The sequence below is a fragment of the Lepus europaeus genome, chromosome 5, assembly GCF_033115175.1.
Source record: "Lepus europaeus isolate LE1 chromosome 5, mLepTim1.pri, whole genome shotgun sequence".
Taxonomy (NCBI): Eukaryota; Metazoa; Chordata; class Mammalia; order Lagomorpha; family Leporidae; genus Lepus; species Lepus europaeus.
In genome coordinates, this window is record NC_084831.1 from 70,520,309 (window position 1) to 70,543,490 (window position 23,182).

Genomic DNA, 23,182 nt, shown 5'->3' on the forward strand with positions numbered 1-23,182 from the left:
ATTCTTTTTGAAGAAGTATGCATACGTTCAGTCTTCAGTCACTACTACAAAATTCAAGCCAACAGGAAGAGCAATGTCAATTCTGGTCCAGAGCTAGGATTTGTTCATCCTAATTCATATAGGAATTTAATCTCCAAAGTCTTATATTAATGGTATGAAGAGGATGTAAGTTAATTCAACTTTAGTGTTTGGGGGCAGAGACCTCTGGGAAGTGATTAAATTTGACCATTAACTGTAGTGCTCATGATTAAATCCTTGTGGCTTTATAAAGAAAGGGAGACTATGCAAAGATATATGTGTTCCTACCATGATATAATGTAGCCAAGGATAGCCCCAGAGCCTGTACCATGCTGTGTGACCCTTGTACCTTCAAAACTGAGCCACAGCACCAGCCCTCTGTGAGCCAAAACAAACCTCTTTTACTTATAAAGTAGCCTGTCTCAGATATGTAATTATAGTAACAAAGAGATGACTAACACACCCTGACTCAACACATTTAAACTTAGAGTAATACCTGGGGGCTGGCACTGTGGCATAGTAGGTTAAGCCTCCACCTGTGACACCAGCATCCCATAAGTACCAGTTTGTGTCCTGGCTGCTCCTCTTCCAATACATCTCTCTGCTAATGCCCTAGGAAGACTTCTCTGTCTCTCCCTCCCTCTATATGTAACTCTGCCTCTCATATAAAAATAAATCTTAAAAAAAAAAAAAAAAAAGAGTAATACCTGCCCTATTTTGTAGGACTATGATTAAGAAATAAAAGATTTGAATCCCTTCTTACAGAATAAATGCCTTCTTACAGAATTCCACCTACAGAATATAAAATATTTTCATACAACCTCAGAACTAAAGTAATCTGAAGAATCATTTAGTTCAAGTTCCTCACTCACTTTTTAGATGTAAAAAAAAAAAAAAAAAAAAAAAAAAACACAAAACAAAACAAAAACATAACTTGCTCAAAAAAGCACAATTAACTAGGGATTATACCCAGACCACTGGTCTTAAGAAACTACAGGCATACAAAGAGTACCCCCCAATGGGACAACAATGGATTATGTTTCAACTCATATTCTTACCTAGTCTACATGGGAGCCAGTTAGCTACCCTAGTGGCATAGTTTTCTGCTCAAAGAATAACCTCACAAAACTACACAGAGACAAGTGGTTAGTATAACAGTGTCTGGGTTCAATTCTTGGCTCTTGGTCCTGATTTCATCTTCTCATCAATGCAGATCCTAAGAGACAGCAGTAATGGCTTAAGTGATAGGGTCTTGGCACCCATTGGAAAATGTGGGTTGCACTCCTGGCTTATGGCTAGGCCTCAGCCACTGCAGACATTTAGGAAATGAACCAGCAGATATGCATTCTCTATCGTGTAACCCTGCCTCTCAAATAAAAAAAAAAAAACAAAAAACAAACAAACAAAAAAACTAAACAAACAAAAACTTATACTTACCAATTAGAAAGAGCCTGCAAAGCGGCATTCATATAACAAGTATTTCCAATATTTTTCAAACCTGTAAGACCTATTAAGAAGTAAAAAGTAAGTAATCATTCAATAATGCAAAGATGACTCAATTATGTGGGTATTTGATTACTATAGTTCCCAAACTGCATTAAGGACTGTGTAAATACAAAATATCAACTCAAATAACCCAGAGAGGAACACTTTTGGAAACCTTAGAATCACTAGATTTTTGAGCTTTAAGTAAAATCAAGGATGAGTTGCCTCAACTTCTGAAATTTTAGAACAGTCTTGCATACTACACTTTAAGAATAAATATGTTTTGTTTATAGCAGTATTTGTTCACAACAACCAAAATATGGAATCAACCAAGTTGTCCATCATCAGATAAATGGATAAAGGAAATGTGATATATTTATTTACACACACACACACCAGAATATTATTCAGCAATAAAAAATGAAATTCTACCAACTGCATCAAAATGGATGCAACTGGAGGACATCATGCTGAGTGAAATAAGTTGGCCACAGAGAAATAAATACCACATGTTCTCCCTAATATGTAGAAGCTAAAATTTAAAAAGAAAAAAAAAAATCAAAACACAAAAGAAATGCATGAATCAGTATTGTTACAAATATATTTTTGTCAAACTTAGTTTTATATCTTTGTCAAACCAATGGTTAAGAATGTCACACTAATATAGTTTTAATGATCTGTGATTAATTTAAAATTTGCTATACATAGGTAAAATGGTCATCTTTATTTGATTACAGCCCTTACCTATATTACCATTGAGCTAGGGTTTTTTACTTTTTACTTGCTGATCTCTTTATTTAGTGGAGTATTAAGTCCTTGAATGTAATGTTAACTAAAAATGTTATGTCAAAAACTAAAAAAAGGAAAGAAAAGGAGACAAAAAAGGAAGGGAAGGGAAATGATAGAAGAAAATAAAAAGAGAAGGGAAAAGAGAGAAAGGGGAAGAAGGGAATAACATTGTTAGAATTGTATCTATGAATTATACTGAATTTGTTCTCCTTGTAGTAATATTACATCAACAAAAAATAAATAAAGGAAAGTCAGGGCTGTGGCATAGTAAGTTAAGCCTCTGCCTGCGATGCCAGCATCCCACATGGGTGCGGGTTCAAATCTCAACTGCTCCACTCCCAGTCAGCTCCCTGCTAATGAGCCTGGGAAAGCAGTGGAAGATGGCCCAAGTGGTCCCCAAATGGCCACAATGGCCAAACCAAAACCAGGAGCTTCTTCTAGCTGTCTTTCGTGGTTGCAGGGGCCCAAGCACTTGGGACATCTTCCATTGATTTCCCAGGCACATTAGCACTGAGCTGGACCAGAAGTGGAGCAGCAAGGACTTGAACTGGCACGCATATGGGACACCAGCATTATTCACTATGCCACGATGCCACTGATGCCAATAGGCTGGTTCTTGATGCAAGGGTTAAGAATGAGAGAATAAGTAGAGAACAAAGCTGAGGTCTACTGAATTACCTCACTCTTTTCAAATGCATGCTCTCTTTTTGGAAATTCTGTTAAAGGAGTACCTTGACACATCCCCACCAATTCCTATCACTGATAGGTAAGAGAAAAATGAACTGACAACTATGGTTCAAACATGTCTCCAAAGACAAGTTAAGCAAAATGTCATAAGGCTAATCTGCAAAAGAATAAGATTCTAACTTTGGTAAAGTGAACCAGAGAAAGGCAATTTATAATTTACAATTTTATAAATTTCTGAGTTCCTAATATATAATTATCATCTCATTATTCACCTCTAGATTTTGCAATTTTCTCATTACACAGTTTTGTAAAGAAATGGACAGTGCCACTCAAAGGAGAAGTGTTACATAGAAGAACTATTTTACCTCTTGCCTTAAGTTCATCTTCTTCTTCCACTTCTATATCCAGATCATCAAATACAGCAACCAGAGGTGTTTTTAACGTTGTATTAGTAGGTATTTTAAAATCCTTATTAAGAGAAAAGACAGCATGCTTGAGCACATCCTTAAGTTTAAAAAGTTTTAATTTTAATTATGTAATATCTGCATTATAAAATTTATTGAATGCTATTTTAATAATAAAATCTCAAGAATTGGTAGCACATTTATATTTCAAAAGAAACAAGGATCTGCACAAGGTAATAGCATGTTTTCCTAGCTTTATTAACATACATAGTAAAATATAAAGCCACTTCTTATAAATTACTTTTCTGAATTTAAAACTCAGTAACTAAAATTCAATGACATTACACTGCAGCAACAAAGACCTCAAAAATGCACTATCCTACATTGTTTTCAGAAACTACCTTTCCATAGTAAACAAAAAACAAAACAACAAAAAAGTATCATTTCATAACACACCAGCATCTATGTGGAATTCTACAATCTTCCAATACTTATTGACGTATTTGTTTTGCATCCTTTGGTGTTTATTAAATAGTTCTAAATGATAAAAAATACCCTAACATTAACTTCTAGGAGTTGGTGACCCTGGCCAAATGCTAACTCAGATTGCTATAAGCAACAAAAAGCTTTGAGAGTTAAAGTTTTAAAATCCAGGAAAATGCACACAAAATCAGAATCTTCAGTTTTTCTTTTACTATCAGAAGATCAAAATACAATGAACCCATTCAGCAACGATCAGATGGAGAAAAAAACACTGAGTAGCAGTATGCATTAAGCATGTACTCAGGTTCTCCAATCAACTAAAACTTTATTCTACCTCCACAATGCAGTCATATACATTTACATCTACCCACTTTATACATTTATTTTCCTTCCTGGTATCTAAGGATATTGGATACTTGAGTAGGTCTCATATTCTAATTTTTTTAAATAGAGTAGTTATTTTATAAAGATGACACATGCTTATTAGTAATATTTAATGACATGTATTAAGGCTTAAGAAAATCATTCAAACTCTTACTACCTAGGGAAAAAGTATATTTGAAAAAATCTTATTAATGACATTTGCATGGTTTCCAATATTTTGCTGTTTTATAAAAATTACAAGTTCAAATAGCCTACAAATTTTGTATTTCTAAAGAAACTTACACAAATAATTTTGTGCTTCTGAAAAAACTTCAACATTGGGATCATTAGGAAGCTGCATGAAATAAAGCTCAGGCCTTTTATATGTTAATATATCTATAAATCACCAGACATTATTTACAAATCATTAGATAACTATCAGTATCCTTATTCTACCAGATGCAATGCTCATTATAATGCATTTGCAATCTTAATCTGTTCTAGCAGAAACAGCAACAGATAGCTTATTTAACTTCACTTTCCCTTAGTGACACTAATAATTTTACCTTTTAAGACTATTACCAGTTCCTTATGTGTTTAAATTTTATTTATCATATCAATTTTGTTAGCAATGCAAAAGAAGCCAAGAAATTGTTATTTTCACACTACTAGGACTTTCAAAAAATATTAAACACATTTGTGAATGGTATGTTGGTATCAGTGGGAGAAACAGTAATACTAATGATTAAACAGCCATTTAACTGGAAACATAATAAGAATTTCTTGTCTAAAATCTAATCACACTGAATTATATAACGTGTGAGGCAAGCATATTTATCAGAAATGTCTGCCATCAGAATATGACACACAAGATACAATAGGAAAATTTGTTGATATCAAGGAACAGGTACACAGAAATACAATTTCTGTAATACATGAGGGAAAAAATACAATCTGATTAAATCTTGACCAAATGATGATCAGAGTTAGAAGCCAACTATTCTAATTTCTTCATTTCCCTTTTCTGATTTTTATTTCACTGAAAATTCTGAAAGTGATCAATTTTTATAGGTGTATAATTGACTTTCTAAGTCTCTTAGTCCAAAAAGAAAAATCTGTAACCAAAGGCTGATGTTAAATTTAATTACATCCTACTTAGTTTTTAACAAGCAGCAGTTAATATTCACATTAACACAAATAGGGGTGGGGAGGCAAAGGAATGTGGGAAAGAGAATGAATTATTACTTGGCATTCACTATCAAAGAAGGCCCACCAACACTCATGGAATCAGATTTTCCAGAAAAAGGATAAATACTGACTGAAACCAATTTTTTTTTTAAAAAAAGCTTACATAATTCATTAGACAGTTTTAAAACTTCAGGTAGGTGGGTTTCAAGCTATACACAGAAATAAAGGAGTATAAAAGTCCTTCATTTGAGGAAAAATGGACCTGCTTCACCAATTTTTGTAGTATAGGTTAGGCAAGATTCCTTTTTAAATTTCAAATGTATGACAAATTCAGAGTTATTCCCTAGTGTCACCTTATAAATGGATATAGACCATTACCTGAACATTGTTTTCTTGTGCTTGGTGAGGCTGTCTTACATGAGGTAATGAAGGCTGAGTTCCTAATTTCCTATCCAAAAATACTTCTTTGCTGCAAGCATAACACCAAACTCGAAGAGTGGTAAGGTTCACAGTTAGATAATGCTTTGTCTCCTGCATAATTCCACAGGAGAGAGAGTAGAGGAACCAGAATTAGATTATTTGAAAACACTTCTTCAAAAGATCACATAAGATGAACTGTTAGCTTCGATGAATAATAATATACTCAAAAGAGTTAATAAATCAAGACACCAAAAATAATTGTTTCAATAAATTACTTTGGTGAATAGTAACAATACCTAAGACTATTCTTGAAGTTATTCTGTGCTTTCCCCCCAACTATTCATTATGGAAAGATAAGCACAAGAGTCTAAAACTCTGCTTTGCAGTTAGCAAATAATATAAAAAATAATTGATAATAGCAAGTAACTATTCTAGGAAGTCAGAACAACAAAAAACACAAATGAAATTAAGTCAAAGCATAAAACATCTGAAGCAATAGCAAATATAAGATCTTGGATAGAATAAAACCTAGTCTTTTTGAATCAGCGTTCTTCAAAAGAATTAAGCACTATAGAAAATTATTTGAGTGACTAATTCTCAATTCTCCCAAGGCTGGTGTATAGCAAACACCATCCAAGATGCACAGAAGAGAAATAAATTACAGACAATGGATGCCTTTGGGCTAAATTTAAATATTTGGGTTTAAATAATTCTCTTGAGGAATCCCAGTTGAGAAAGTTGATGCTGTAGATATCCATGAACATTTTAAGACACACTTCACTCTAGAAACTTGCAGTTTAGAATGAGAGCTATCATTATAAAACATGCATGCCAAAGTTACACTGAACACTCAGAGCAAAGCAGCAGGGGGATTCATTAGGATGATGTGCAGGAAATAGCACTATGAGCTGAGTTGTAAGAGTCAGCCACGCTGAGTTAATAAACCTAAGCATCTGCTTTCTAACTCTACCTCCAAAACCCCAAATATTCTAGCTGTCACCTCCATATACCTGGGTCTTTGTTTCTTAAATGAGTGTTGTCTTAATTACAACCTCATTCTAATACTGATCTTCTTAGTAGTTCCCCTCCCCTACTTAAACAGAATAAATGAAATTTTAACTCACAAAAAAAGTTTAAATTTTTTAAAACTTCAATTAACAGTGTTGCATTATTGGCTGTCCTTTTCCTTCAGTCTCTCTTTAAAAACACACCTTCCGTTTTACAATTATCTCAAAATGAAACATTTAAAAAATGTCTGCATTGAAAATTCATGTATACACACCTGAGAATGTATGGTGCTGTGATCTACTTGCGATTCACCACAGCCAACATATGAACATCTATTCTATAAATAATTATACAAGAAGGAAAATAAGACATTTTACAACACATAAATTTATAACAGCATTACAATTAATCTGCAGTTATTTTGATTACATGTGTTAACTCTTAATAGTTAAATTTTGATCATATGTGTCAATGACTTTCTACAATTGATTTAACCAAAAGTTAAACGATCTCTAATAAAAGCATAAAATACCGAAGCAGTTTATTAAAAAGCGTGCAAAAGCACCATTAAGTTCAAGTCCTTCCAAAGTTTGAAGCTTAATGTTTCATCAATAATGACATTTTAAAAGTACGTTTATCTGGCCGGCGCCGTGGCTCAACAGGCTAATCCTCCGCCTTGCGGCGCCGGCACACCGGGTTCTAGTCCCGGTCGGGGCACCGATCCTGTCCCGGTTGCCCCTCTTCCAGGCCAGCTCTCTGCTGTGGCTAGGGAGTGCAGTGGAGGATGGCCCAAGTGTTTGGGCCCTGCACCCCAGGGGAGACCAGGATAAGCACCTGGCTCCTGCCATCGGAACAGCGCGGTGCGCCGGCCGCAGCGCGCTACCGCGGCGGCCATTGGAGGGTGAACCAACGGCAAAAGGAAGACCTTTCTCTCTGTCTCTCTCTCTCACTGTCCACTCTGCCTGTCAAAAATAAAAAAAAAGAAAAAAAGAAAAAAAGAAAAAAAAAAAAAAGTACGTTTATCTACAAAATCCTTTTAGGTGTCAAAGTTTTTTTTCTGGTTATCATTATTAAGGTCTAAATTTCAGAAAAAAAATATACATACCTCCAGGCATGCCCAAAGATTTGGTCCTCTGACTTTACAGTCCTGACAAGTACCCTATGAGAAGAAATTTTTAAAAAGACAATATTGTTGACATAGTCAAATATATACACAATCCATTAACATAATCATATTTTTAAATTGGACTCATGAACATGGAGTACTTTAATAATTTACAGAAAATGTACAATTGGGAGGAAAGTGAAAAACCTGTATCTTACATGAGACTTTTGTATCAAATCTTCTTTTGTTATTTCACCAACTGAATCCAAATGTGGACAATGATTTCGTAAAGCTGACATCTTGTTAGAAAGTTTATCTTGTTTCCCAAGGCTTTCCAAGTGAGGAAATACCTATATGAAAAGTGACCCCAAAATTTTCATTTAAAAATGCTAAAATATTTAAAATATTAATATATTAAAATATAGTAATTATAACACATCATATAATTACATATTAATATATTATAATTATATGAAATATGTTTTATTTGCATTTATTTATATTATATACATTAGATATTAAAAATTAAAATGAAAGATAACATAAGAATGATATTTACAAGTTTTCCCTTAAAAAGAATGTATTTTTAAACATACCCATATAAGTTTCAAAATCAAAGTTAATTTGAACTTTGGAAATTTCTCTACCAAATAAACATTTTACTTATATTAATAGTTATGAATAAAGGCAAGTTTGGTTCTCCATGATTTTGCTGTTTTTCCTCTAATTCCCATTCTATTTAAGAGGAAAAACTTAAGTTATTTGATTTTGAAAAGATATTAATCCTAAATAAAAAATGATTAATCTTTAGACTAGAAATTGAAAACAACTTCAAATAGGAAGCTCCATTTGTACTCTTAACAGCAGCTTCTACTTGTGATATAAATGAAATCACCTGGTATCATGGCACTGAAACAGGATAGGCACTTTATATTATGTTTCTCAACGTGGCACTACCAACACTTAGGGCCAATAATTCTTTGTGGTTGGGATTGTCTTGTGCACTCATTACAGCCAAAATGTCTCCACCCTCACTGAGCTGACAGTCAATGTCTCTAGACAGCAGAGTATTAAATTATATCCTCTGGGGGACAAAATCTTGCCAGGTGGGGGCCAGCATTGTGGCTTAGCAGATTAAGCTGCCACCTGAGATGCTAGCATCCCATATGGGCACTAGTTCAAGTCCCAGCTGCTACACATCTGGTGCAGCTTGCTGTTAATTGCCCAGGAAAGCAGTGGAAAGTAGCACAAGTCCTTGGACCCCAGCACACATGAAGAAGAAAGACCTACAATAAGCTGCTGGCTCCTGAGTTCCACCTGGCCCAGGCCCAGCCATTGTGGTCATTTGGGGGGTTGGGAGGAGGGGTGAACCGGTAGATGGAAGATCTAACTCTTTCAAGTAAATAAATCTTTTAAAAAATTAAAAAGCAGCTAAGAAAGATTCTTAATACAAAGAACAAAGTGACAAACTTTTCACTTGTGTTAATGCAAACCAGAAAACAGCTGAGCAACATTTTTTTTTTTTAACTTTAGGATTTATGGGATCGACGCTGCGGTGTAGTAGGTTAAGCATCCCAAATGCCAGCTGTTCCACTTCCGATCCAGCTCCCTGTAGATAGTCTTGGAAAACAATAGAAGGTGGCCCAAGTGCTTGGGCCCCTGCCCTCACATGGGAGACCCAAAAGAAGCTCCTGGCTTTGAATCAGCCCAGCTCCAACCATTGTGGCCATCTGAGAAACAGTGGATGGAAGACCGCTTTGTCTATCCCTCTCTGTAACTCTGTCTCTTAAATAAATAAATCTTTGAAAAAAAGATTAATGTATTTATTTGAAAGGCAGAAATATAAAGAAGGAGGGGGGAGAGGAGAGGTAAGGATGATATTTAAGGATTTTTTTTTTTTTAAGATTAGAAAGCAAGAGGGGCCAGAGCTGTGTCACAAGCTAAGCCTCCACCTGCAGTGCCAGCACCCATACAGACATGGGTTCCTCTCCCAGCTATTCCTCTTCCAATCTGGCTCTGTCCTTATAGCAGTTATTTAGTTCACTGGTCTCCCATGGAATGGTCCTTTTTTTTTTTTTTTTTTAAGCCCATAACGTTCATGAAAAGATGCTCAAACTTACTGTTTGTCAGGACTGTGTAAAGTTAAGTACTAGTGAAATCCAACACTATGTCCAACAAATTACAGAATTATAAAACAGTATCTTGGGATCGATCAAGGTCCACCTCCATCTCTCCAATCTTGCTTCCTGCTAACATGCCTGAGAGGCAGCAGATGATGGCCTGAGTTCTTGATTCTCTGCCACTCACATGGGAGACCTGGACAGAGTTCCTGGCTCCTGGATTTGGCTTAACCCAGACCTTGTTGTTGCAAACACTGGGGAGTGAACTAGCAGAGAGAAGATATCTATAACTCTGACTTTCTCTATCCCTCTTTCTCTGTCTGCTGCTGTCTTTCAAATGAATAAAATGAGTATTAAAAATATGTATCAGGGCCAGCCCTGTGGTGTAGCAGGTAAAGTGACTGCCTACAGAGCCAGCATCCTATATGGGCACCAGTTCCAGTCCCAGCTGCTTCACTTCTGATCCAGCTCTCTGCTATGGATGACCTGGGAAAGCAGTAGAAGATGGCCCAAGTCCTTGGGCCCCTACACCTGCATGGGAGACCCAAAAGAAACTCCTGGCTTTGGATAAGCGCAGCTCCAGTGGTTGCAGCCAATTGGGGGGTGAACCAGCGGATGGAAGACTTCTCTCTGCCTCTGCTTCTCTCTATCTGTAACTCTTTCAAATAAATAAATAAATCTTTAAATAGAACCATTAAAATATACATTAAATTTACCATCTTAACCATCTTTAAGCATGTAGCTCAGCATTATTCAGTACATTCATACTATTATACAATCTCCAGAACTCTTTTCATCTTGCAAAAATCAAATTATATACTCACTAAACTTCCCATTCTCCTCCCTCCAGCCTCTGGCAACCACTATTCTATTTTCTGTCTCTAAAAAGCTGACTAATCTAAGGACCTCATAAATGCAATCATACAGTATGTCTTTTTGTGTCTGGCATATTTTACTTAGGATAATGTCTTCAAAAGTGCACCCATGTTGTAGTAAGTGTCAATTTCCTTTTTCCAAGTTGAATAACATTCCATTGTGTATATTAAATTTTGTTTATCCATTCACTTGGTTTCGAGGTATGTTTTCACTGTAGTTCTGATTTGTATTTCCCTAAAAATTATTGATTTTTGGACAGGCAGAGTTAGACAGTGAGAGAGAGAGAGAGAGAGAGACAGAGAGAAAGGTCTTCCTTTTCCGTTGGTTCACCCCCAAAATGGCCGCTACGGCCGGCACACTGCGCAAATCTGAAGCCAGGAGCCAGGGGCTTCCTCCTGGTCTCCCATGCGGGTGCAGGGCCCAAGGACTTGGGCCATCCTCCACTGTCTTCCCGGGCCACAGCAGAGAGCTGAACTGGAATCCATTTTATAGTTCAAGTCCTTTGGCTATTTTAAAATCATGTTACTTGGTTTTTTGCTGTGGAGTTGGAATGTTTTATATAATTTTTTTATTACTCCCTTAACATAGGGCCTGCAAATGTTTTCTTCTGTTCTGGACTTCGCCTTTGCATTTTGTTGATAGTTTCCTTTGTGGCAGAATCTTTTTGATTTGGTGTATTCCAAGATTATTTTTACTTTTGTTGCCTCTTCTCTGAGTGCCATATCCAAGAAATCAATACCAAGACCATTGTTAAGATGCTTTTCTCTAGGTTCAGCACTGTGGTATAGTGGGTAAAGCCACAGCCCGCAGCACCGACATCCCATATGGGAGCCTCTAGTTCTAGTTCCAGCTGCTCTACTTCCAATCCAGCTCCCTAGTAATGCACCTGGGAAAGCAGTGGAAGATGGCCCAAGTACTTGGACCCCTGCACCTGCTTCCTGGCTTAGGATCAGCCCAGTTCCAGTCATTGTGGCCATTTGGGGAGTGCAACAGCGGATGGAAGATCTCTCTTTAGGTCTCTCTCTTGACTTAATGCATTGAGTAGCTTTGTACCTTCATTAGCAGAAAATGGGGCTCTTTTTTATTCTGATATGGTCTTTATAAATAATACTCAGGCCAGCGCTGTGGCATTGCAGGTTAAAGCCACTGCTTGCAGTGCCAGTATCCCACATAGGTGCCAGTTCAAGTCTCGGCAGCTCCACTTCTGATTCAGTTCTCTGCTATGGCCTAGGAAAGCAGCAGAAGACAGCCCAAGGATGCACTCGCACCCACATGAGAAGACCTGGATAAAGCTCCTGGCTCCTGATCGGTGCAGCTCCAGTCGTTGCAGCCAATTAGGGAGTGAACCAGTGGATGGAAGACCTCTCTCTCTCTGCCTCTCCTCTCTCTGTATAACTTACTTTCAAATAAATGAATGAATGAATGAATGAATGATAGCTGGGGAAACCAACTGCTATGCTGTCTCTTTCAAGGACAAATTCTCAATCATCTTATCAATACTTTCATGGGAACTGGTCAACTTAAGTTCTTATTTCTTAGATCTATCTTACTCGTTAACAGTTTGTATCTTTTTCCTCTGAAAATAATTTTGGCATCATAGTATTACATGTATATCCACAAGACAATTGCAAAAGAGTCCATTAAACTTATTTCCAATCTTGTATATTTTTACTCTATTTTGGTTTTTTCTATATGAAGTTATTTAGTTCACTGGTCTTCACAAAGAATCAGCTTTGGAACTTAATTATCTTTTTCATTATTTTTTTTCTATTTTTAAAACCATGAAATAAAACTTTCATTAAAAGTTTTATCTTTAATCTCCATGTCCTACTTGCTTTTGGTTTTATTTTCTTAATCCCTAAAGGATGAATGTTGAGTTTTTTTTTTTTTTTTTTTTTTTTTGACAGGCAGAGTGGACAGTGAGAGAGAGAGACAGAGAGAAAGGTCTTCCTTTGCCGTTGGTTCACCTTCCAATGGCCGCCGCGGCTGGTGCTGCGACCTGCGCATCGCGCTGATCCAAAGACAGGAGCCAGGTGCTTATCCTGGTCTCCCATGTGGGTGCAGGGCCCAAGCACTTGGGCCATCCTCCACTGCACTCTCTGGCCACAGCAGAGAGCTGGCCTGGAAGAGGGGCAACCGGGACAGGATCGGTGCCCCGACCGGGATTAGAACCCGGTGTGCTGGCGCCACAAGGCAGAGGATTAGCCTAGTGAGCTGTGGCACCGGCTTGAGTTGTTTTCTTAATACAAATTTTAAAATATACATTTCCTTCTAAGTGCATCTTTTCTTTGTCAATGAAATGGAAATCTTGCTGGCGCCTCGGCTCAATAGGCTAATCCTCCGCCTGCAGCACTGGCACACCGGGTTCTAGTCCCGGTCGGGGCGCCGGATTCTGTCTCGGTTGCCGCTCTTCCAGGCCAGCTCTCTGCTGTGGCCCGGGAGTGCAGTGGAGGATGGCCCAAGGCCTTGGGCCCTGCACCCGCATGGGAGACCAGGAGAAGCACCTGGCTCCTGGCTTTGGATCAGCACAGTGCGCCAGCCGCAGCGTGCCGGCCACGGCAGCCATTGGAGGGTGAACCAAAGGCAAAGGAAGACCTTTCTCTCTGTCTCTCTCACTGTCCACTCTGCCTGTCAAAAATATAAATAAATAGCCGGCGCCGTGGCTCAACAGGCTAATCCTCCGCCTAGCGGCGCCGGCACACCGAGTTCTAGTCCCGGTCGGGGCACCGATCCTGTCCCGGTTGCCCCTCTTCCAGGCCAGCTCTCTGCTGTGGCCAGGGAGTGCAGTGGAGGATGGCCTAAGTGCTTGGGCTCTGCACCCCATGGGAGACCAAGATAAGCACCTGGCTCCTGCCATCGGAACAGCGCGGTGCGCCGGCCGCAGCGCACCTACCGCGGCGGCCATTGGAGGGTGAACCAACGGCAAAAGGAAGACCTTTCTCTCTGTCTCTCTCTCTCTCACTGTCCACTCTGCCTGTCAAAAAAATAAATAAAAATAAATAAATTTTTTTTATAAAAATGGAAATCTTCCCACTGGTGACTACATTATACTCTGAATATTGCCTGGGGGACAAACAGGGTCAGGAGATTGAAAAGGAACTTCCAAGATGGATTTTTTTTTTTTTAAGTCTGAAGCAAAACACAAGATCTAGTCTCTAAACAACTTAATGAGACTTAGTACCTGTAAACAAAAGGTAACAATTTATAGCAAGGCGATTTAGTTATTCCCTATAATTAAAATGCTATTAAATACAAAGCTTTAGTATTCTGGTTACCTAGCTTTATTCAGTTTCTTCACTATGGCAGCAAAGTCATGTTTTACTTTTTTATTTGACAGAGTTTGAGAGCAGGGTATTCAGACATAGTAGGGTAGGACAACAGAGGTTCTCAGCTGTTTCATTTCTTCTCAAGGTATATACCCAAAGAAGGTGTGTCTGTTTTCATTCTATTTTAATACTTCAGTCAAGAGAGATGAGTATGAGACATTAGAAAAGACAGGCATACAGTTGTATCTGAAACTGCTTTTCACTGACTTCACAGAAGTAGACACTGCAAAATTCAGGACACCTTCAGAAACCTATGGCTCACAGGCTGGGCATCCTAAGGAAGCACAAGAAAATTTAACACTGCATGGAAATTAATGCTTTCCATAATCTGACCCAGATTTATCATTAGTTTTCTAATCTTCTGTCTGGCAGCATTTTTTCCCCTCTGTCTACTCCCCCTGTATTATCTGAAGTCTTCTCAGCCATAATGAGGCACTACCATCAACTGATTTTTCTTTTTTTTTAATTTTTTTGACAGGCAGAGTGGACAGTGAGAGAGAGACAGAGAGAAAGGTCTTCCTTTTTTTTTCACCCCCCAGTGACTGCTACGGCTGGTGCACAGCACCAATCTGAAGCCAGGAGCCAGGAACTTCTTCCTGGTCTCCCATGTGGGTGCAGGTCCCAAGGACTTGGGCCATCCTCCACTGCACTCCAGGGCCACAGCAGATAGCTGGCCTGGAAGAGGAGCAACTGGGACAAAATCCAGTGCTCTGATCGGGACTAGAACATGGTGTGCCGGTGCCACAGGCGGAGGATTAGCCTATTGAGCCGCGGCGCCAGCCCATCAACTGATTTTCCAGATAGAAATGACTGCATTCATGTTCTATAAAGTACAGTTCTGCAGCTCAATTGGCCATCTCCATTAGATTCAAAACCACTTCTGAAGATTAGTACTTTAGGAGACAGAATATTTCAGTGGTATAATCTCTAAGTTTTGGACTTGAAACTAACCCTACCATCCTAATAATAGATGATCAAATAACTAAAATTTTAGTATTAGGAAAAACACAAGGACTCATGCTACTAATATTTTTATCATACATCAAGAGATAAGTGTTAACCTAATGAGAACCTTCTAACATTACGAGAGGTGGGGCCAGATTTGTGGTATAGTGGGTAAAGCTACCGCCTGTGACACCACCTCCCCATATGGGTACCAGTTGTGTTCCAGCTGCTCCAATTCCAATTAGGTTCTCTGCTAATGGCCTGGGAAAAGCAGAAGAAGATGGGCCAAATGTTTGAGCCCCTGCCACCTAACATGGGAGACTAGGATGAAGTCCGGGCCTTCAGCCTGGCCCATCCCTGGCAGTTGCAGCCATCTGGACGGTAATCAGCAGACAGAAGATCTGTCTCTCCCTCTCTGTAGCTCTTTCTAACAAATAAATCTTTTTTTTAAAAAAGATTAATTTGTTTGAAAGAGTTACAAAGAGAGGCAGACACACAGGGAGAGAGAGGTCTTCCATCCACTGCCTCACTCCCCAGATGACTGCAGATGATCAGCCAGAGCTGAGCTGATTTGAAGCCAGGAGCTTCCTTCAGGTCTCCCATGTGGGTGTAGGGGCCCAAGGACTTGGGCCATCTTCTACTGCTTTCCCAGGCCATAGCAGAGAACTGGATCGGAAGAGGAACAGCTGGGATTAGAACCAGCGCCCATATGGACTTTCATGAATAGATTTACTTTTTGCAGAAGACCAGGTAATAGACTGTAGGAAGTTTCTTGGTATAGTAAGGTTCTTGGAGCATATGTTTGGCCTAGCTGTTAAGACACCAGCATCCTGGGCCAGTGCCATGGCACAGTAGGTTAGTACTCAGTCTGCAGTGCCGGCATCCCATATGGGTGCAAGTTTGAGGCTTTTCCAATCCAGCTCTCAACTATGGCCTGGGAAAGCAGTAGAAGATGGCCCAAGTCCTTGGGCCCCTACACTCACATGGGAGACCGGGAAGAAGCACCTGGATCCTGGCTTCAGACTGGCACAGTCAATGGACTTGGGCCATCATCCGCTGCTTTCCCAGGTGCATTACCAGGGAGCTGGATTGGAGTGGAGCAGCCAGGACTTGAACCGGCACTCATATGGGATGCCAGCGCCACAGGCCGGGGCCTTAACCTGCTGCACCACAGCAGTAGCCCCAGAACTATACAACACCTTAACTGAAGGAAAAAAAGGGATTCGGGGGCTGGAGTTGTGGTGTAGCAGATAAAGCTACAACGGCAGCATCTCATATTGGTGCTAGTTCATATCCTAGCTGCTCTGCTGGAAGCAGAGGATGGCCCAAGTGCTTAGGCCCCCTGCCATCTACATGGGGTACTGGGAGGAAGTTCCTGGCTCCTAGTTTCAGTGTGGTCCAGCCACGGCCCCTGCAGCCATTTGGGGAGTGAACCAGCAGATGGTAGCTCTGCCTCTCCCTTTCCATGGTTGAGTTTCAAATAAATCAACCGACTTTAAAAAATAAATAGGGGGCCGGCACCGTGGCTCACTGGGTTAATCCTCTGCCTGCAGTGCCGGCATCCCATATGGGCGCTGGGTTCTGGTCCCAGTTGCTCCTCTTCTGGTCCAGCTCTCTGCTGTGGCCCGAGAAGGCAGTGGAGGACGGCCCAAGTACTTGGGCCCCTGCACCCGCATGGGAGACCAGGAGGAAGCCCCTGGCTCCTGGCTTCAGATCGGCGCAGTGAGCTGGCCGTAGCGGCCATTTGGGGGATGAACCAATGGAAGGAAGACCTTTCTCTCTGTCTCTCTCTCTGTCAAAATAAATAAATAAATAATTAAATAAATAAACAAATAAATAAAGTAGGGACTAGCACTGTGGTGCAGTGGGTTAAAGCCCCAAGCCCGCAGCCCAGGCATCCCATATGGACGCTGGTTATTGTCCTGGCTGTTCCACTTCCAATCCTGCTAATGCACCTGAGAAAGCAGCGGATGATGGCCCAAGTCCTTGGGCCCCTGCACATCCATGGGAGACCCAGAGGAGACTCCTGGCTTCGGATTGGCTTAGCTCTGGCCATTGCGGCCATTTGGGAATGAACCAACAGATGGAAGACCTCCTTCCCCCCCTCCCTCCCTCTGTCTCTACCTCTTTCTGTAACTCTTTCAAATAAATCTCTTGAAAAATTAAATAAAAAATAAAAGAAGTATTTAGATTCTTAGACCCTAGATGATAGATGAAAATACGCAATTCTTATTTTATCAGATCAGATTTCAGAATAAAAAGAGTAGCTGGTGTACTCATGAACTAAGTAATTTAGAATACATATATTTACAAACACAAAAAGCTACAGAATAAGAGTTTAACTCACAGAAAGCCTTAAAATAAATAATTTGAAGACTGTCTTATACAACAGTGCTGTTGCTAGGAGCAAAGTTTCTGCAGCAAGCAACATGAATTCAAATCCAAGCCCCATTATTTCCTAGGTTTTTACCAGGGGTTAAGCTACTCCTCTATACCTAAGTTCTTACATCTGAAAGATAATTACAATGATCTACCAGGGTGGGGTACCTTTTGTCTACCAAGGGCCATGTGGATATTTATTACATCATTAATGGTCCATAAAAGATTATAAATTAGCCTACTATATACAGTTATTGAATTCTGAATACCACTTGTGGCTGCCTTGGCAAGGAGGCCCAGATGAAATGAATTCTTGGGCAGATATTCCTCATTCCCGATCTACACCATGGGGTTTTGGGGGCGGGGGAATACATATATTACATACTTTCAGGTTAACCAAATGCTTAGAAGAGAGTGTTACAGTAAGTAATCAACCAATGTCAACTGTTGTGAGCAACAACTGAAAGCTCTTGGGGCTGGTGCTGTGGGTTAACGCCCTGGCCTTAAGCTCTGGCATCCCATATGGGCGCCGGTTCAAGATCCGGCTGCTCCACTTCCGATCCAGCTCTCTGCTATGGCCTGGGATAGCAGTAGAAGATGGCCCAAGTGCGTGGGCCCCTGGACCTGCGTGAGAGACCTGGAAGAAGCTCCTGGCTTCGGATTGGCACAGCTCCAGCCATTGCGGCCAATTGGGGAGTGAACCGAGATGTGGAAGACCTCTCTGTGTAACTCTGACTTTCGAATAAATACATAAGTCTTAAAAAAAAAAAAAAATTGTCTTGTTTCGGGACCAGCACCATGATGCAGTAGGTTAATCCTCCACCTGCAGTGCCGGCATCCTATATGGGTGCCAGTTCTAGTCCTGGCTGCTCCTCTTCCAATCCAGCTCTCTGCTGTGGCCTGGGAAAGCAGTGGAAGCTGGCCCAGGTCCTTGGGCCCCTGCGCCCACATGGGAGACTGCGAAGAAGAACCTGGCTCCTGGCTTCGGATCGGCACAGCTCCAGCTGTTGCAGCCATTTGGGGAGTGAACCAACGGATGGAAGACCTTTCTCTCTGTTTCTCCCTCTATCTGTAACTCTCAAATAAATAAAATCTTAAAAAAAGAAAAAGAAAAAAGAAAGCTCGTGTTTATGCAGAAGACAAAATTTGCAGTGCTTGATACATATGTTTCAGTTATTTGGAAATGATGACTTTCTCTTCTACACAATTTAAGAACGAATAGCAAATTCAATCAATGGTGAAGAGTTTGATTCAAATATTGGTAAACTTTAAAGAAAATAGGATACTCCCTTTAATTTTTACACAGGGGCTAGAAGACCCTGTTAGAAGTGTTTCAAAGGATAGAATTTTACACAAAAAATTCAAAATTGAATTAAGATTCTATGATTAGGGGCCAGTGCTGTGGTGTAGTGGGAAAAGCCACCACCTGCCAGCATCCCATGTGTGCGCCAGTTCGAGTCCCAGCTGCTCTACTTCCAACCTGCCTCTCTTCTATGGTCTGAGAAAGCTGTAGAATATGGCCAAAATCCTTGGGCCCCTGCAGCCTCATGGGAGACCTGGAAGAAGCTCCTGGCTTCTGGTTTTGGATTTGCACAGCTCCAGTCGTTGTGACCAATTGGGGAGTTAACCAGCAGATGGAAGACCTCTCTCTCCCTCTGACTCTCCTCTTTGTGTCTCTTTCAAATAAATAAATAAATCTTAAAAAACATAATAAGGGCAGAATTACATTTATTAAAAAAATTCTATGATTATAGAAAAATGGGTTTGTCTGTCAACGGTTTCAACCTAGGGGCTAGTACTGTGGCTCAGCAGATTAAGCTGTTATTTGTGAGGATGGCATCCCATACTAGAGTGCCAATTCAAGTCCCAGCTGCTTCACTTTTAATCCAGCTTTCTGATAATGTGCCTGGAAAGGCAGCAGATAATGGCTGGAGCACTTGGGCCTCTGCCACCCCCGTGGGAGGCCATGATAGTGTTCCTAGCTCCAGGCTTCGACCTGGCTGTTGCAGTCATTTGGAAGGTTAACCAGAGGATAGATCTCTCTTTCCCTTCCTGTCACCCTTTCAGTACAATTAATTTACTACTTCAAGAGTACCATTTTGAATATTACACTTTAGAATTACTTTAGTAGCAAAAATATAAAAAAGCTTACGACTTATCTTTCCATACTTATCATGAAAGAAAACTGCTACCCAATAAAGGCAAAAAAAAAAAAAAATTGCAGGGCTAGCATTGTGGTGTAATGAATTAAGCCGCAGCCTTGCAACACCAGCATCCCAAATGGGTGCCAGTTCAAGAACTGGCTGCTCTAATTCCAATCCAGCTCCCTGCTAATGTAACTCTGCCTTTCAAATAAATAAAAATGAAGTAAATAGATCTTAAAAAGCTGGACTAGAGTATAATAACAAACAGAAGTTTACTTCACTGTAAACCAACCCATGCTAAATGTTCATGGAGACTTTGAACCTATGAAATCTGCTGACATGGATTTTAATGAACTGTGTTTGTCCTTTAAACAAACATTCTGATGAGTAAACTCTTTCAAATTTATGTGAGATCATCAAATCTATACAAACAGTCCTTATTTGCATAATCACTATTAATTTTCTTTCAAATCAGAACACAAAGAAGTACTAATCTTTTTATTTACCTCTTTTTAGAAGCATCTGTTTCACTGACTCTTAACATCTAATTAGTGAGAAGCTGAGGTCTATTAAGAGAACTATGTAGTCTTCTGATTTCTCTCCCTGTAAACTATCTTAACACTGCCACAATTAATCATCCTAAAACAAAACTCCAATATGGTAACTCTTACTCCAAATAAAATTCTTTAATTGGTATTTGTAAACACTGTCATTTCCTAAAAGAAAAAAAATCTGGACAATGAATGGCAGATTATGATTAATTCTAGCCTTATCTGGTGAAATAATTGTAACAAATACCAGAGAGAGAAAAAATAAGAATGAATAAATAAATGAATGAATAGAATAGTCTTGAAAGAGGCCCAAACAAGCTGATGCTAATTTTTGTTGTGTTACTTCTGAATAAGATGAAAGTTTAACTAAATAACAATATTCTGGCACCACGAGAGTCATTAAAATACATGCACACACCAAGTTGAAACATGAAAAAAACAAATGTAACCATCACTGAAAACCAAAGACAAAATTATTCATCTTTCTGCTCGTTCACTGGACTATAATATTGATGACTACAAAAACAATAAAAATTATCCATCTAAATAACATCTCCACTAAAAACATTAGACATTAGTCCTTTAGGACTTCATGAACAGTTAAAAGTTGTAGGGAGGGGCCGGCACTATGGTGCAGTGGGTTAACGCCCTGGACTGAAGCACTGGCATCCCATTTGAGCACCAGTTCGAGACCCGGCTGCTCCACTTCTGATCCAGCTCTCTGCTATGGCCCAAGTTCTTGGGTCCCTGCACCCGTGTGAGAAACCTGGAAGAAGCTCCTGGCTCCTGGCTTCAGATCGGCACAGCTCGGGCCATTATGGCCAATTGGGGAGTGAACCATCAGATGGAAGACTCCTGTCTGCCTCTCCTCTCTGTATTAACTCTTTCAAATAATTAAAAAAAAAAAAAAAAAAAAAAAAAAAAAAAACCTTGTAGAGAATGGTCTCGTGTCACACTCACTCCCAAAATTTCATCTTACTACTATTACCTCAGGACTGGGCTAAACCCTGGAAATAGACTAATTTTAACAAAAGCTTACATTCAAATATGGACCAGACACTATAAAAGTGGCTGGGGGTGGGGCATGCACATTTTGGCTTGACATTTAAGCTGCCAGTTAGGATACCTGTATCCCACATCTGAGTGCCTGGGTTCAAGTCCCAGCTCCAATTTGATTCCAGCTCTCCTATCAACGCAGACCATCAGAAGCAGCGTGTGATAGCTCCTGTCACCTATGTGGAGACCTGGATTGAGTTCCCAGGTCCAGCTTTCACCAGGCTCAGTCCCAATCATTGTGGGTATTTGGAAGTGAGCCAGCATGAGTTTGCTCCCTCTTGCTGTTTCTAATAATTAAAAAAAGTTAGTAAAGGTGGCAGCACTGTTCAAATCTCTACCCTTTTTTTGAATACCCATCGACATTCTATTGCCAATCTCTACTGCCACTCTCAACACCCTACAATTTATTTACTTATATATTTGAGATACACACACACACACACACACACAGAGTACAAACATGCATATGCCTTTTCTTCTGCTAGCTCACTCCCCCAAATCCCACAATGGTCCAGGGCTGGGTAGGTCCCAAACCAGGAATCAAAACTCAATCCAGGTCTCCCATATTGGTGGCTAGGACCATGTGGTGGCCATCACCACTGCCTCCAAAGGTCTGTATAAGCAGGAAGAAGGAGCAAGGAGCCAGAGGCAGGTACTAAACACAGCACTCCGATATTGGACTTGGGCCTCTGAACTGCTAAGTCAAACACCCACCCTAATTCTTTATTCTCCTGAAATAACTAATTTGAGTTAGTGACTGTCAATGTTTTTCTATCACAAGTTACCTAAATTTCAAACCTCAGTACCATCTTAAGAGTCCCTCCATATCTTCTATAAGTTAGCAAATTCTACCTTTTTTTTTTTTTTGCCATTTCTCCTCAACTCACATTTCTTTGAGGTTACCACTTAGCTTGAGGCTTCCATTTACACCTAGATTTGTCAATGAGAATGCTTCCTAACAGACACAGTCACAACCTGGCCTTACATTCTTTCAACTCACCTCAATTTTCATTTATAGCTGGTACAGACAGCTCCTCACCTCATTGACTTCTGATTCTCTAAGTTCTCCAGCACTTCAGGAGCTTGCATAGCCTTAACCAGGGCAATCTGGAAATGCTGAACAGCATTTCCAAGGCAATATCTCCATCAGTGAGAACTGAAAGTATGTAGGAAAACACTCAAGCCACTCTTCAGTGGGTTGGACAGTTCTGAGGCAGTTATAAAAAATTGCACAGGGTTAAGCTCCAAGTTGTCCAACCATTATTGGCTTTTTCCCCTTCTGCCTCTACACATTCCATCACTTTTGATCTCTGGCATCTCACCTACCCACATATGCTTCTCTCAAAGTTCTGAGTTCAAGATATACTTCAGCAAAGCCACAAAAGCCACAAAAGTGATGCCATCAAGATCTTGCTTAATCAAAAGCCACACAGCCTTATGACCTCAATCTTCCCATTACAGCTCATTCTGCATTTCTGTAGATTGCATACTTGTGATAAAATACCCTCAGTGACTTCCTTCATAATTTTTCTTCTTCATCTACTTCTTAAATAAACTGTAAATTATTACCAAACTGTTCTTCTGATCTCTTCTCACTTAACTTGCACCTTTCCAGGAATTCATTAGTCTGTTCACACTTGAAATGACCTCCAAATTGGAAGGCGCCAAAGGAATTACTTTATACATTTGTTTTATGGGAAAAGATTCTTCTTTTTTTAAAAGATTTATATATTTATTTGAAAGGTGGAGTTACAGAGGTAGAGGCAGAGACACAGAGAAAGAGAGGTCTTCCATCTGCTGGTTCACTCCCTAAATGGCCGCCAATGGCCACAGCT

The 23,182-nt window shown here is 39.9% G+C and overlaps 1 protein-coding gene across 4 annotated transcripts in view; it reads right to left on the minus strand.

Moving 5' to 3' along the window:
* The window catches only part of USP33 (ubiquitin specific peptidase 33), a 72,253-nt gene that overhangs the window by 42,451 nt on the left and 6,620 nt on the right, over positions 1–23,182 (minus strand). For all 4 annotated transcript variants that reach the window (XM_062191579.1, XM_062191577.1, XM_062191580.1 and 1 more), the window contains exons 2-7: positions 8,169–8,300; positions 7,951–8,004; positions 7,120–7,182; positions 5,796–5,948; positions 3,345–3,447; positions 1,456–1,525 (exon numbers count right to left, since the gene is read on the minus strand). In XM_062191579.1, coding sequence (XP_062047563.1) covers positions 1,456–1,525; positions 3,345–3,447; positions 5,796–5,948; positions 7,120–7,182; positions 7,951–8,004; positions 8,169–8,249 — 524 coding nt within the window. In that variant the 5' untranslated portion in view covers positions 8,250–8,300. The remainder of the gene's footprint in view (positions 1–1,455; positions 1,526–3,344; positions 3,448–5,795; positions 5,949–7,119; positions 7,183–7,950; positions 8,005–8,168; positions 8,301–23,182) is intronic.